The sequence below is a fragment of the Idiotropiscis lumnitzeri genome, chromosome 2 (genome assembly GCF_059441095.1).
Source record: "Idiotropiscis lumnitzeri isolate Australia: NSW breed Sydney's pygmy pipehorse chromosome 2, RoL_Ilum_1.0, whole genome shotgun sequence".
NCBI classification, from domain to species: Eukaryota; Metazoa; Chordata; class Actinopteri; order Syngnathiformes; family Syngnathidae; genus Idiotropiscis; species Idiotropiscis lumnitzeri.
In genome coordinates this window covers 2449930-2465064 of record NC_142392.1, presented here as the reverse complement: position 1 = coordinate 2465064, position 15135 = coordinate 2449930, and the positions used below count along the sequence as shown (strand labels likewise).

Here is a 15135-nt window from a genome sequence, read left to right as displayed (position 1 = left end):
AAGAGCATTTTGTTCCCACTTGTTTTCCTTAATTTCCCCAAGAATCTTAATGACAAAAATCCCTGAACAATTTTATCTCTTATGTAACTTTTTTCAGGCTCCCTAACCGCATTTTGGAGACTAATGTGGATTTATGTTCAAATGTTCCTTGCGTTTTCATCTCCAAACCTTGTTAGACTTCCTGGCAAAACGAAAGATCCCACTGTTATATTGTGCATTTTTCTTTTTGTTTTTTTAATGTGAGGGGGCGTTAATGAGGAACTTATGAGATTTGCCTCCCCATCGTTTTTCTCTTCCTCCTGCCGGTCGTCAATTGCAAGATTGATGAGGCCCAAGTTGCAAATAAAGTAGAGAGAAGCAGTGGGAGGAAATGTTTCTGTGTTGCACTTGCTGCAAATAAAAAAATGAGACAGAAACTCTTCCAAGATGAACGACGTCAATCAGTTTTTCTCTTTTCTTTTGTTTTTTTGGAGGCTCCTTTCACGCTGAGCGAATTAAACACACCGACCAAAAAAGTTTGCCTAATGTGTACTCGTGGCTGCAAATCCTCAGCATCAAATTTAGTGAGTTCCATTAGGCCCTGGTATTTTTAAATGTGTCTAGAATTTGTATTTGTGGACTGTCTCGCCTCATTTACTCTCCCCGCTGATTGGCTGAGAGCGAAGCTCGTAGCTCTGGCGCCACCTGTTGCTGTTGCGTGCACACTACAGCCCTTGAAATCCAAATGAAAATGACTGACTTGAAGCGCATGTCTTTTGTAAAAATTCCTTTTCGTAGAATTTTATGATTCGCTGTATTCGGGTTATTTCTTTCTGTATTTATTTGGACTGACATACGGGCGCGTCTTGTTGTGATGCTCTCGCAGCTGATTGGTTCGCGAGGAGGAAGCGCGATCGTGCGGGGCGTAGAAGTGGTATTGGGGGGGGGGGGTGCCTGTCGGTTGCTGGGTCGTGCTTAATCCGCACAGAACCGCCGCCGCCGCGGTGTCGCCATGGAGCCTGATTGGCGCGGTTCCTCTTCGGGCTCTTCGCCGCTGCTGGGCGGCTCGCGCGGGCGCGCTGCCGCCACCGCCTAGTGCACGCGCGCGTCCTGATTGCGTTGATTTTATTTATTTATTTGTTCTTTTGTTTGCTCGACGGCGGTCATGCCTTGATCTGGGATGTGGTAACGGGGGATGATTATGATTTTCTCGGAGGTGAGCGCGGGGACGAACTCCCCCAAGGCGCACCCGCCCAACGGCACCAGGTTCTACACCTTCCAGGCAAGTCACGTGACTTTGACACGGAATATCCCGACTCAGAAAAGAAAGAAAATTGATGACGTGCGCGTGTCAATATTAATGAATTAATGCATGTATCTTGACGTGATGATGCGGTTTGATTTTCACGTGGTGCACTAAGTGCGTTATTATCGCTTCTGCAAAAACTTGCCCCTTTTGTTTGTTTGTTTTTTATTCCTTTTGCTGTTCTTCAAGTGCAGCACACGTCGAGGCAATTTGGGGACAACATGCATTGGTCTCCTTTTGCATGCATCAATGACATCATATTGATTGGCTTGCATTAGAAGTGTTGGGCTGAGGATGTTTTGGGCGTTATTTTTGTTTTCATGATTAATTCATAATTTCTTTCTTATTGGTCGCATGTATTTTTTATTCAGTTGCATTAATTCATTTTTAATCTTCTGATTATTATCAGCATAAAAATATTTTACTCTAAAAAAATTATATTTTGGGCAATTTGAATAATGTATTTTCTTTGTTTCATTTTTGTATGTTGTGCGATGCATATTTTGTATTCCTGCACACATTTGAATTTAAATTTAGCATTTATTTAAATTATGAATATGTATTATTAATAATAATTAATTAATTAATAATTAATTTGGTTTTGTTATCAAATGTGGACAAATAATTGACTTATTGGTGTAATTTATGTATTTATGTTGTTTATTCGCTCATGGATTTGTTTATTTTGGTGTGGATTTAGCTAAAGGTGCCAATCTGAGTTGGTTCTTTCCCCCTTTCTTCCTTTCATTTTTTTTTCATCTCAATTTCATATTTTCCCAATTTGGACAGTTTGGTCCATTCTCATCCAGGTGCGTCTCAGGTGCCAAAAAAGGGGGGGCGGGGCGCTGGTGTTGTATAAAATGTCTGCTCGGCATGGAAAGTTGTTGTCGATGAAGGAATGCACTCATCATGGTATCTTTGTCGATTTCCCACATGGGGGGGACGGGGGTTGGGCGCCAATCCCGAACCCGAGGAGGAGGCGTGTAGACACAGCTGCACAATCCTCCTCCTGTGACACTTCTGGCATGGCAACATGTTTGCACACCGCCTGAAGGGGATGGGGAGGGTGTCACTGACGGAGATGAATATCTTCATCATCTCCGCCACAGCACACCACCTCCATTTTGTAATTGAATTCTCTTAAATTGCCAACTGGGAGGAGCGCCGAGGGGCTTTAGGGAGTCAACAAACCACAGGCGAAGCTAAGCGACTCCCAGCGCGGAAAATGTTGATGATGAGTCGTGTCTTGAAGCATTTGGAGGTGAAATGAAGTTTTAAACCGAGCACTCACATTTGGAGTCGCTGTCGATCCAGAATGCGAATACTTGCCGACGCTGTTACATCCCTCGATGCCCTTGAACTCCGAATGCTGGAGTCTGACAGCTGTCAATCAAGCGTGCGCGTGGCAGACCGACATTGGCCGTTCGCGTCGCTGACGGCGTCTGCATGCAAACGAGGTCAGACGTGACCGATGCGAGCGGAGACGCGCGTCGAAGCGTCGGCCCTTTTTGTGTGCTTGCGTGATGATGACACGCGTGTAATTACACACGCGGCGATGGTCTCTTGACTGTGCACGCTGAAGGAGGCGTTTGGCCTATTTTCCATCCTTTTTTTTTTTTTTTTTTTTTAATCAGCGGTTAAAATCCGTGTGGGGCAGATGGGCAATGCAGTTTGACCCACTTTGGTGGATTCCATCGCGATTAAAAGGATGAGGAAGCTTTCGAATGCAAGAACCACACCCCCCTCAGCTCCATCGTGTCAGAGATGACGTCCTTGATATGCTAAATAGCTTTGCAGCCAATCTATGAATCCCGGCAGTGTATCGGAAATCCCGTCAATATTTCCACCAACCCTTCCCATGTCATCCCGACTCCATGAAGGTGTGGAAATCAGTGAACGTTTTCCAATTCTATGAGGTCGGTCCAATTCCCGTCTCGTCCACGAAGAGATCCCGAGCTGGACGTCTGGTTCCTGACTCCATGTTGCCTCGCTCCACCGATCCAGGTGGAGGCTGGAGGGCCCCCCACCCCCCACCCCAGGAAATATGCGTTGCTCCTCCACGGCTCCTTTATTTTAAGGCCATTGTAAAGGGAGCGCCGGGGGATGTCTGGCCTGCTCTGTCATTAACTCTCGCACTTTGCACTAAAACAGCCCCCCCCCGCCCCTCCTCTTCCCTTCGCCGAGATTCTCACGGGTGGATTAACTGGTGCCGTGTTTGGCGATGGCCGTCAGCTTTGTTGCTGTGTTGCAAATTTTCCCGCTGTGTCACTGCGGCGTTATTACGGCGGCCTTGTGAATAATGCAAGGCTCATAAAATTCCGGATATGTTCAATTACGCCGCCTTTGCGTTTGCGCGCGAGATATTGCCTCCGTCTTCTCGTTAAAAGTGCTGCCAATCTTCTTCTGGCTCCTAAAATTTGCTCCTTTTTTTTAAGATCGAGGCGAGGATCTGCGGGTGGCGACCTTTCGCGCCGATTGGAACGACGGCAGCGAGCGATCAATAGATGCGACCGGCTCCATTAGGGAGACACGGCCACGAAAGCAAATTGTCCCTTCAAGATGAAGACATCGATAGGACGCTTTTAGATGTTGCGTGGACGTCTGACCCCACCACCTGGCATTCTGCCACGGCCTTAATTGAGTCGCTCCGCAACATAATGTCACACTCGTCCCCCCGTTCCCCGTTTTGGATGGCCAAGCATCCGATTCCAACGGGATATAAATCCAAACATCCGCCTCTTTGAGATCAATAAACCTCCTCGGCGGCGTCAAGTGGAAACAAAGACCCCGTCGGGGTACAGAGGCAAAGTTTCGGTAATATGTGCCGTTTCTCAGTGCTTCCATCCCAAGATTTTTGTTTGTCCGTATGTCATTGGCCGGCGACCAGTCAGTTGTGTGTTTTGGCGGCTGTCACTCCAAGTCAGCTTGGCTAGCATGTAGCGGCTAGCATATAGCGGCTAGCATGTAGCGACTAGCCTTTTTGTTTACAAGGGACGTGACACGAAACCGGAGCAGGGTGATAAAGAAAATGGATCCATCCAATGATGAGTTTGTTTTTTTCCCCTCTTGTTTGGCTGATTGATTAGGTGTTGTTAGATTGATTGATCTGGATCAATCTCTTATTATCCCTCCATAAATGTGTAAAAAGATCAATTTTCGTGCATCTCACCGGCATGAGAATATTATTTTCTACCACACAAGTGTGCGCCCCAGCCAAGATGACAATTTGATTTTATCTGACCTGAACCACACGACACCCTGCAGGATGGGGGGGCTGGGGTGCCTGGCCCTCAGCCAACTGTTGCCGTGGCGACAGAACCAGCCGCTCGCAGACGATCCGGCTGGGCCGCACCCACGGGTGTCTGCCACGATAAGAAAGCATGTCGCTAGCGGGGAAGCCGGCGTTATTGTTCTTCTACTTGAGATCAGATCAGCGGTCGTCGTTGGAATAAGATTTCAATGTTGATCCTATTTGGCTGGAATTGAAATTGAGTCGTCTCTTTATTTAAAATTCCTTCTTTCCTTCCAAAGAGAATTTGAGCTTTAGTTCAGTCTGGTCTTTTGCAGGTTTAGGCTCTTCGCCAGCTAGCTTGGCGCTTGCTAGCATAGCATGTGTAGCATGGCGTGATGCTCGCTTCAAGTGCTGCCGTGAATAATTCAGATTTGAGGCTGTAAAGTCTTATTTTAAAGAATGTCGTGCATTATTGAAGGCGAGGCCGCCACAGGTGCGCCCTCGCAGTCATGCAACGTAAACGTGGTGCGTTCGAGGCCCCTTCGAAAAGGGAAGTTTGTTATTTTTTCCTCCCCGACTTTCTTGGTTCTATTTCTAGGGATGACTAGAATAACTTGTGACATGTGGTTCATAGAAAGCTTTCACAGATGGGAATCCAGGATCTAATTTGGGCTCCAGTGTCTTTCATGTTATTTTTCCCAACACAAACCGCCAACATGCCGGAAATTGTTTTTCTTGTCTAAAATTTCTACAAAATTTTTACAATCACCAGAGATTGTACCTGGAAATTCAACACTAATAAGTTTGTAATTGTAACATTTTTCTAAAATTTTTGTTCTGGTATCGATGAGTACTCGTCCTGGTATCGGTCCGACTAAAAGTGGTATCGAGTTTCACTAATTGTTAATGTTTAATCGTCCTCTGTCTTATGATCGAGTCCTGACAAACTTCCAACGCACGTCAGGCCGATTTCCTGGCGGAGTGGCTGAGCGGTTTCATGCTTTGCTATGGTAACAGCGCTTCGGTTGCCACGGTGACGAGCGCAATGGGATGCGGACGAGGAGATACTCTTTTTGTTCTCCCCGAGGCGTCGTCGTTAGGAAGTAAATCACCCGTGCGATTTGGCAAAAACTGCTCGCGTGTCCGTTTTTAATGAGGGATTAATTTTATTAATTTCTTTTTTCACGGGGAAGCCAGCAAAAGTATCAACAAAAAAGGGGTGGGGGGTGGGGCTATAAATAGCAGCCTTTTGTAGGCTAGGATTCCCCGTCGGGTTGGAGCCAAGCTGCGAGCGACTCGCACCAGCTGATTAGCATCGACTCGCCCGTGATCTGAACACGCAAAGCTCGACTCGTCAAATATGTTTCCGAGCGGCGGACTTGACTCAACTTTTTCACCACTGCGCCCTTCAACATCCCGATTTGGGAGTTGGCGCACCTCTCCCCTTTTTTTTTTTTTTTGGGCGCATGCCCGTCGAACTGTGACGTTTGAAGCGGAGTTGGCAGCCCTTGACACGCCACTGACAAACCCTCGGAGCTTTCAGGAGGTTTTCCTGGCAACGCTCGGCATATCCGTAGCCACCCAGAAGCGATGCTGGCAAACCTCGAGCACAATAAGACACTTTTTCTGTCGCCCCTTTTCGTTGCGCAGTTTGTTTGTCTTTGTTTATCGCGTGGAACAATTTGGTATCAGTCTGTCATCATGTATCATCACATTGTTTTGGATCCTATTGTCTTTTTTTTTTTTTTATTATTTATATCCTTTAGCATCAATTAATCCTCGATTCTTGTGTGGTATCGGTTGACCTTATTGTTTAGTATCGGTTTATCATACCACTTTTACATTGTTTTGCTAGCGTATTGTTGTCGTACCGCTGTCTGGTGTCCCTTTTCTGGAACGGTAGCGTTTTCCTTCCCGCCTGAGACCTTTCCCCAAATGCCAGCCATCGGTCGCATCGGGCCGCGTGACGCTAATGTGCGTTGAGCGCTGTCACAGATCGTTGGACTTGCGGACTAGACGAGGGAAAGGGCCAAAGCTGGCAAGTCAGCATGCCAACAGGTGCGTTGGGATCGCAATCCTGCCTCCCGCTCGACCTGTTGCCCTTTCCAAACAACAACATTGTGAGAGGAATACCAGGAGCATGACCTTGAAGACTCGCAAGCCTTCCCTGCAAGACACAAATCGCTTGTAGCACGGCTTCTTCTTATTGGCCGTTCCCGCTTCTCCCGAGGGGCTTCTCCGTCTAATGGACTTGCGATTCCCGGCGAGTGTTTTTACCGCAGCGCGTTGGACATCATCTCGTATTTCCGCCGTCGTGATTCCATTTTCAGGTTATTGGCTTCCCGGGGATAGCAATCGGCCAGGCTGCGTTTGCGCACGGCGGGACATCAGAAACAAAATTCACATTTTGCCGTCTTGTCAAAGTGGTGAATGATGCAGTGTGCCAACGGCATGAATTTGAAGTTGCCCGATCGAGAAGGTTTGCGTCAATCACGAACGTTCATCACCTTCAAATTCCGTATATCCTGATCCAGTCCTGTTCCAATCCTGATCCAGTCCCGTAACGGCGGGAAATCCAGAAAGGGACGACAAAATGTTTCCCGAGTTGGCGTCCGTTCCAAATCCCAAATCGTGTCAAGCTAAACGTTCATTAGCGGCGATCACATGACGGCAAAGCATTAGGGCTTCGCAGTGAGCCACTTCATGAACATCCGAAAACTCTGCAACAACGACGACGACTCCTTCGAGTTGCGCCTCGCCGACTTCAGCGTGATGGGTCTAACTAAGGTCAGAACCTTTTGCCTTTTATTTCCTTGGTGACTAAACATTTTGGGTCAGGGTCTTCAACCTTTGTAGTCAAGGTCTTCAGTTTTTTGCATCTAAACCCCGATGGGGGTCGTCAGGCTTTTTAGATGAGGGTCTTGGAATTTTTGCGGGTCAAAATGAGGGTCCGGGTTTTCGGCTTCTACGTGCTCTTTTGTCTTTTTTTACATCATGATCTCATTTCGGTGATTTCCCGGCATCGCAATCGGAGCCCGTTCTGGTCTCTTTGCAAACACGAGCAGGCCAAAAACAAGTCGAGGGCCCTCGATTGTATCTCTTTAACAGAATCAGCATAATGCGACAAGCAGGAACCTTATTAGACTTTTTGGGATTCAATTAAAGCTGACATGGTGTAGCTCGTCTCCGTCTTTGTGTCCCGCGGTGATGTTTTGTGCTTCCGTCTGACACGTTATCTTCTCTTGTTGCCGTTTAGGAGTTTGCGGCCCTCACCAAGGAGCTCAACGCCTGCCGGGAGCAGCTGCTGGAAAAGGAGGAGGAGATCTCGGAGCTGAAGGCCGAGAGGAACAACACGAGGGTGAGCTCACGCTTTCCGCCTTTTCAAGTGGTTGCAGATGATTGAGAATGCGTCGTCGCAGTTGCTGTTGGAGCATCTGGAATGTCTGGTGTCCCGACACGAGCGCTCGCTGCGCATGACGGTGGTCAAGAGGCAGGCGCAGTCCCCCTCGGGCGTCTCCAGCGAGGTGGAGGTCCTCAAGGCCCTCAAGTCCTTGTTTGAACACCACAAAGCCCTCGACGAGAAGGTGCGGCCTCATTTGAAATTTCTTCCGAGAAACGTCATTTGGTGTCGTGGCGAATGCTGCTTTCCCCAACTTTTCAGCGATGACATCCGATATTGTTTTGCTGTCGCAGGTGCGAGAGCGACTGCGGGTGTCGCTGGAGAGGGTGTCCGCCTTGGAGGAGGAGCTCACAGCAGCCAACCAGGAGGTAGGAAACGCCTACAACAGCAAAAATCATTCAATAAAAAAATAATCAACAAATAAAAAACATTACAATTTCTACATTTGAAATCAAATCGCAGAATTATAAAATGACCTCTAACGTGCGCCGTTGACCAACTGGTTCCATTTGAGAAAAGACTGGCTGACTCCAAAGTCAAGTTCGTGACAGTAATTCCCGCCGAGATGTCACGAAGGTTCGAACGACGTCTGTCAAGCGCCCGCTGCGTCCAAAAAGGCTTCACTTCACCTTCGTCAACTGCCTGAGGTGAAAAATGCCGGAGTTTCCGAGCGCACCGGCAAATACCCGAGAGTCGACTGTCTGTCCAAGTTGTTGACCGTCGCTTATCGCTACGCCTGTCAGCCCCGCTGACAGACGACCCGCCGGACCTCGAATAATGGATACGTCCGCACCTCCCGGGCGAGCGGGCGCTAAGTGATTTCTGAAACGACACGGATGATTGTCATTTCGAAAGGAAAAGATGAAGGGCGACGTGGAGGATATCAAAGTGGTCGGACGGGGATCGGCGTCCGCGTTGCGGCGGCTGCGATTTCAATGTCGTTGATTCATGTCAGGAGCTGGCGTGCTTCTTTTGATCTCACAGCTGGATCCATGACAGGAACAAGGGCCCAGGCCTAATTACGCCTTCGTTAGATTTAATGAGAAGACCCCCGGCCGGCATCTGCAAACTGTTCACATCATGCGACAGCCTTCTTTTTGTTTTATTTTTTTATTTTTATTTTTTTGCAGTCCTTTTTATGAGAGTAGAAGGTTAGTTTCTGTGTGACATTTTGAGACGGCATTTAGCCACATGATGCGTTTCAAGCGAATAGTTGTGGTCTGACCGCATGATGACTGAGGCGTGGTCGGCAATAAGGCTTTCGTTGTCTTCTCTTCATAACTCGACGACGAACGCCGTTGCGCTCAAGGGCCGGGGCTGAGTTTTAAAGCGACAGATTATAAATGTATTTAAAATTTAAGTAATACAAAATTATAGTAAAACAAAATGAAGCTGTAATCAACCAATTATTTGATAAAAAAAGAAAAAAATAGTGTGTTCACAATAAATCTATTAAACCAATAATGCTTAAAAAAAAAAGAATTTAATATGCAACCTGTGGTCCATATTGTAACGCTTGTGCGCCCCCTGTCTGCAGATCGTGGCCTTACGCGAGCAAAATGCTCACATCCAGAGGAAGGTGGCGTCGGGCGAAGCCGGCGACGACATCCTTGAGGGCAGCGAGTCGCAGCAGAAGGTCCACGGCAAGGTGTGTCGTCGCGGCAACAGCCGGGTCTCGCGCGCCGACGCGCATTCTCAACCAACATTTTTCCTCCCCCCCGCGACCCAAGCGACTGTCCAACGGCTCGCTGGAGTCGGCGCGCGAGGCCAGCCAAGTGGTGGAGCTGCAGGACCTGCTGGAGAAGCAAAACTACGAGCTGGCGCAGATGAAAGAGCGCATGTCCTCGCTGTCGTCGCGCGTCTCCGAGGTGGAGCAGGAGCTGGAGACGGCCCGCAAGGACCTCATCAAGTCCGAGGAGATGAACAACAAGTACCAGCGGGACATTAAAGAGGTTTGCTTTTAGAATTTAAAACCTGTGGAGCAAGCTTCCTGATTTTCACACTTAAGATCTTGTCCTTCAAATAAATGTTTTGTGCTTGCGCGCAGTCCATGTGCCAGAAGGAGGACATGGAGGAGCGCATCGTGACGCTGGAGAAGCGCTACCTGAGCGCCCAACGCGAGTCCACATCGGTGCACGACATCAACGACAAGCTGGAGAACGAGCTGGCCAACAAGGAGGCCTTCCTCAGGCAGGTGGGTCTCGTGGCGCCTCGTCTCTGGCGCCCGTTTGGCCGCTCGGGTTTTAGAGTTGGTTTTGCGGGTCGCAGATGGAGGAGAAGAACCGACAGCTGCAAGAGAGGCTGGAGCTGGCCGAGCAGAAGCTTCAGCAGACCATGCGCAAGGCCGAGACGCTGCCCGAGGTGGAGGCCGAGCTTGCGCAGAGGATCGCCGCGCTCACCAAGGTCACGTCCAAAAACTCTTTCAAACATTTGAGTGGAGAAAGTGTCATGCCAAAACTTGCAAGCATTTTTTTCAGTGCTTTTTTGTTTATTTTCCAAGTATTTCTTTTTTTCTTCCAGAATTTAGTTCAGTTTTGGTCAAACCTTTAATTCTTAATTTAGACTTCTGAGCATTTTTTTCTGTAAATATTTTTTACTTGCAAGTTCTTTTTCATATTAACAATGTTGTTAGAATTTTTTTTTAATTTAAATAACTCCTTGAAAATATAGCTTTAAATTTAAATTTTTTAAATCAATTCTTTTTTTTTTTTTATAAAATTAGATCATATTTTTTTCCGTATTTTTCCCCAATTTGTTGGTTGAATTTATATTTGCATTTTATTCTACATTTTTTTCTTGAAATAATTTCAAACTTAGAGATGGTTTAAAGATTTTCGGCTTTATCTATTTTTTTTAAATTAATGATTTAGCAATTAAAATGTGCATTTTTGCTCCCAATTTTGTGTGCGTCGGCAATTTGGTGTTGAACTGCGATTTGCATCTTAGGCGGAAGAACGTCACGGCAACATCGAGGAGCGTATGCGGCACTTGGAATGTCAGCTGGAGGAGAAAAACCAGGAGCTGCTACGGGTGAGGATGACGATGAGCGCCCTTCCCGAACGTCGGTCATCTCGCTGGTCTCCTTCCCGCAGGCTCGCCAGCGAGAGAAGATGAACGAGGAGCACAACAAGCGGCTCTCGGACACGGTGGACCGCCTCCTCACCGAGTCCAACGAGCGCCTGCAGCTGCACTTGAAGGAACGCATGGCGGCTCTGGAAGAAAAGGTTTCCTTCACGTCTCACTCTCGCTTCTCTCCTCATATTCTCCTTGTCATTTTTTATTTATTTCTTTTTTTGGAATCTTCAGAATTTACTAATCCAAGATTCGGAGGGCTACAGGAAGCAGTATGAGGAGTCCTTACACGAGAAGGTGAGATTCATCAGGTTATAAATGTCGCTGGAAATTATGATTTATTTATTTTTTTTTTTTTTTTTTTCGCAGACACATTTGGCAGAGGAGATCGAAAAACTGCGGTCGGAGCTGGACCAGTTCAGATTGAGGGTGGGATCCCTCACCGAGCCCACCCTCTCACGGTAAGGTTTCAAATTTTTATTGATTTTTTTTTTTTTTTCTCTCCATTCGTTTCTATTGCCCCCCGTGACCGAAATTCTTGTCCAGGTCTCACCTGGACACTTCGGGCGAACTCCGATTCTCCTTGGGCTCCTTGGCCGAGACCCAGTCGGACCACTACCGCTCGGCCAAGGTCATACGGAGGCCCAGGCGAGGTCGAGTGGGCCTGCGAGAAACCAAGGTGAGGAAAAGAATTTTTGTGGAATCCTCATCGACTTCACTGCTCATCAAAATGATGAAATAGTCGACCATTTTTAGCATTTTAAATCTAAACTCAAGTTTGAATTATTTGTAAAATCCCTGAATCAAATTTAGCCCTGATCAAAAATGTACAAATATAAAAATCGTTTTTTCATTCATACATGAGCGTAATATTTGTTCGTCAGGCCAAGTCTCTGGGCGAGCAAGAGTGGCGCTCGCAGCAGCTGGGCGTGGTGGGCGGCGGCGGCCACCATTTTGAGAGCGACACGGAAATGTCCGACATGGACGACGACGACCGCGAGACGCTCTTCAGCTCCATGGATCTCCTCTCGCCCGGCGGACACTCGGACGCACAAACCTTGGCCATGATGCTTCAGGAGCAGCTGGACGCCATCAACAAGGAGATCCGGTACGATCGCTGAGGGAAAAGTAGTCCTGCAATTTAGTTTCTTAAAAAAAAAAAAAAATTACCATGCGTCGAATCTAAAACGTTCGCGTGGATGCTGAAGTTGTGCATGGGCTCCCCCCGCAGGCTGATCCAGGAGGAGAAGGAGTCGACGGAGCTGCGTGCCGAGGAGATCGAAAGCCGCGTGGCCAGCGTCAGCCTGGAGGGTCTCAACCTGGCCCGCTTGCACCACCACCACCACGGCGCCTCCATCACCGCCTCGGCCACCGCCTCCTCCCTGGCGTCCTCGTCGCCGCCCAGCGGGCACTCCACGCCCAAGCTGGACCCCCGCAGCCCCGCCCGGGACATGGAGCGCATGGGCGTCATGACGCTGGTACGGTAGAAAATAAAAGCATCTTTGGATGTATCATTTGCGATTTAATCTCATTGGACCGAGCAATTAGAGAGCGGGCGAAAAGATGGTTTGAAGTTTTTCTGCTTGGGCTTTTTCATAAAAAGATTGAATTTCTCTTGGCCTGAGGGTGCACTTGTTTGCTGAGTGTCGCTTTTAAATTTTCATATGAGCTGCCGTCTTGTGCTGCTGACGCCAGCACGTATGAATATTTGACGCCGCTTTCGTCAAGTTGAAGCCGCGGCTGCTTTTCAGGCATTTCTTTGGACCCCGTCAGTGACTTTTTTTTTTTTTTTTTTTTCCCCACCAAATCGATGCGCTCGCGTCAATAGGATGTCATCTTATGATAAAATATTTTTGTCTTCGCCTCGCTCACGGATCTTTGTCTCCCGACAGCCCAGCGATTTACGGAAGCACAGGAGAAAGGTGCGCGGAATGAACACGCTCATTTCTGATTCTGGATTTGACACGGATTAGATTTAACGCTTTGATGATGTCGCAATCAGATCGCGGCCGTGGAAGAAGACGGACGCGAGGACAAGGCCACCATCAAATGTGAGACGTCGCCGCCCGCCACGCCGCGCACCGTCCGGATGACGCACACCCTGCCGGCGTCCTCGCACAACGACGCCCGAGGGTACGGACGCAGGTCCCGATTCACTTTCCTCCTTTTTTTTCTTTTTTTTTTAAAACCCCCAAATCATCTCAAGTCGTGACGAAAAAACGTTTCTCCGATGTGCAGCATGGCCGCCTCGCTGGAAGCGGAAGGCACCCTGAGCAGCGTGGCCAGCAGCCAAGACTCGTTGCACAAGCAGCCCAAGAAGAAAGGCATCAAGTCGTCCATCGGCCGCCTCTTCGGCAAGAAGGAGAAGGGCCGGCTGGCGCATTTGGCGCACAGACACGTCATGGTGGATCCGCAAGGTTGGCGCTGCGCCGATCCGTCGCAAATGAGAGTCACCCGTAACCGGCCGCCATTTCATCCGCAGCCACCATGATGGACTCGGACATGGCGGGCCAGGACGCGGGGCTGAGCAAGCTGGGCACGCAGGCCGAGAAGGACCGCCGCTTGAGAAAGAAGTAAGCCCAATTCCTTCATTGGTTAGGTCTGACTCGTCACAGTGGCCGAAATTTAGAGCAGTTGCACTTCCACAATCTAAATGACGCCTTAAAGGACACGGTCATCGGGCTCAATTTCGGCCGATTTTGCCTCGTCTTGAAAATCCAAACCTCAAAGCTGGTTTCGCTTTGCCACTTGAAATTTGGTCGGCAGTACCCACAAAAAAAAAAAATGTAAATCCTAATTTGAGCAGACCCACCAAAAAAAATAGATAAATAAAAGTCTGACAATTTTGGTTGAAACTTCATGAGGTGCACCGCCACATTCTAATGAGAGTGAAACCGACGCCTGGAAGGTTGCTAATGTTCCATTTTGGCGGTGGCAGCTTTCGTTTTTGGGCTTCTTGAGATGACGCCGGTGTCCTGTGTCGACGTTTCGACGCGTTTCCGTGTGATTGTCCTGCCTAATGACGAATGCCGTTTGCCTCCCCGCGTAGTCGCCCCGCTCCTCGTTCTTCTTCGACTCTTTCCACCGCACGGACTTCCTCTTGGCGGCGCCTGGACCGAGCGCCTGGACCACGACCACGACCTTTTTTTTTTTTTTTTGCATCTCCCCCGCATGCCAGCCAGCTGCCTGCCGCTCGACTTCCCGTTTCAGCATCTTGATCCATCCCTGTGCTCTCGTCGCCGTTGTTCTCGTTTTTGTGTGGGGAGCCGTTTGAGCATTTAATCCGTTTTATGCGACTTAAAATCCGTGTGCTAGTGCGCTTTTTGTCGTCACTCGAGGGAGACGGCTCTGCGCACTCGTAGAACCGCTCACGGACCTTAAGCTTGAATAAACGCTCAAACAGTTTCCCACGATGTCTTTTTGGAGAAATGCAGAAATGGTGTTTGACTTTCCGCCACCGCACGAGACGCGAATCACGTTTTTTAAAAATTTTTTATTCTTGTGCCCGATGCTCCAAATGTCGACTAACTGCTGTGTACTTTTTTTTTTTTTCTCTCTCCCCCTTTTTGCCTCTAACAAAGCGGGTAAGTGGCCAGGACGCGTCACTGACCTCCACCGTCGCACATCCTGTCCTGTCTCAGCTCTCTCCTCCTCTTCCGAGAACGCCATTTCTTTCTTTCTTTCCCCGCCCTCTTCTTCCTTCTTACAGTCGATTGACAGCTGGATCTGGTTTCCACTCCTGGAATGCCGTCCTCTTCAATTTTTGTGTCTTTATTTGTGTGTGGGGATCTTTTGATTTCTTACTTATTTATTTTTCATAACTGTTTCCTCACTTCCTTTTCCCCAGCTATGTTCAGTCGTCATGCGTTATTCGACCCGAGCTGAACATGCAAACATGAGCTGGCCTCATGTGCTGGATGGAAGAAGACCCAAAGCGCTTGCGTTTGGAAACAGATTTCCATGCTGTGTTGTGCCCATTTGATTTAATTTTTTTTTTTTTTTGTTACGACCTGGAATGGTTTCACTTTGCAATATACTGTGAGAAGTTTTGTTTTTAAGTGTGTGTGTGAAAGTGGAGATTTTGCCTTTGCATGTGGGCGGAGAACGTCGATAAAGTTTAATGATTTGAAACAGTGCCGACATTTC

At 48.2% G+C, this 15135-nt stretch overlaps 1 protein-coding gene across 3 annotated transcripts in view; it reads left to right on the top strand.

Moving 5' to 3' along the window:
• Positions 1 to 15135, top strand: part of ppfia2 (PTPRF interacting protein alpha 2) — a 28506-nt gene that overhangs the window by 7720 nt on the left and 5651 nt on the right. For 2 of the 3 annotated variants that reach the window (XM_088284408.1, XM_088284417.1), the window contains exons 3-20: positions 7774 to 7875; positions 7937 to 8101; positions 8211 to 8285; positions 9455 to 9565; positions 9648 to 9869; positions 9965 to 10111; positions 10186 to 10320; positions 10864 to 10947; positions 11010 to 11141; positions 11224 to 11286; positions 11359 to 11450; positions 11536 to 11668; positions 11874 to 12097; positions 12221 to 12467; positions 12882 to 12911; positions 12992 to 13122; positions 13228 to 13406; positions 13472 to 13562. In XM_088284408.1, coding sequence (XP_088140534.1) covers positions 7774 to 7875; positions 7937 to 8101; positions 8211 to 8285; positions 9455 to 9565; positions 9648 to 9869; positions 9965 to 10111; positions 10186 to 10320; positions 10864 to 10947; positions 11010 to 11141; positions 11224 to 11286; positions 11359 to 11450; positions 11536 to 11668; positions 11874 to 12097; positions 12221 to 12467; positions 12882 to 12911; positions 12992 to 13122; positions 13228 to 13406; positions 13472 to 13562 — 2363 coding nt within the window. Of the gene's footprint in view, positions 1 to 7773; positions 7876 to 7936; positions 8102 to 8210; positions 8286 to 9454; positions 9566 to 9647; positions 9870 to 9964; positions 10112 to 10185; positions 10321 to 10863; positions 10948 to 11009; positions 11142 to 11223; positions 11287 to 11358; positions 11451 to 11535; positions 11669 to 11873; positions 12098 to 12220; positions 12468 to 12881; positions 12912 to 12991; positions 13123 to 13227; positions 13407 to 13471; positions 13563 to 14570; positions 14574 to 15135 lie in introns of all 3 variants that reach the window. The other variant, XM_088284400.1, reaches the window with a different exon arrangement.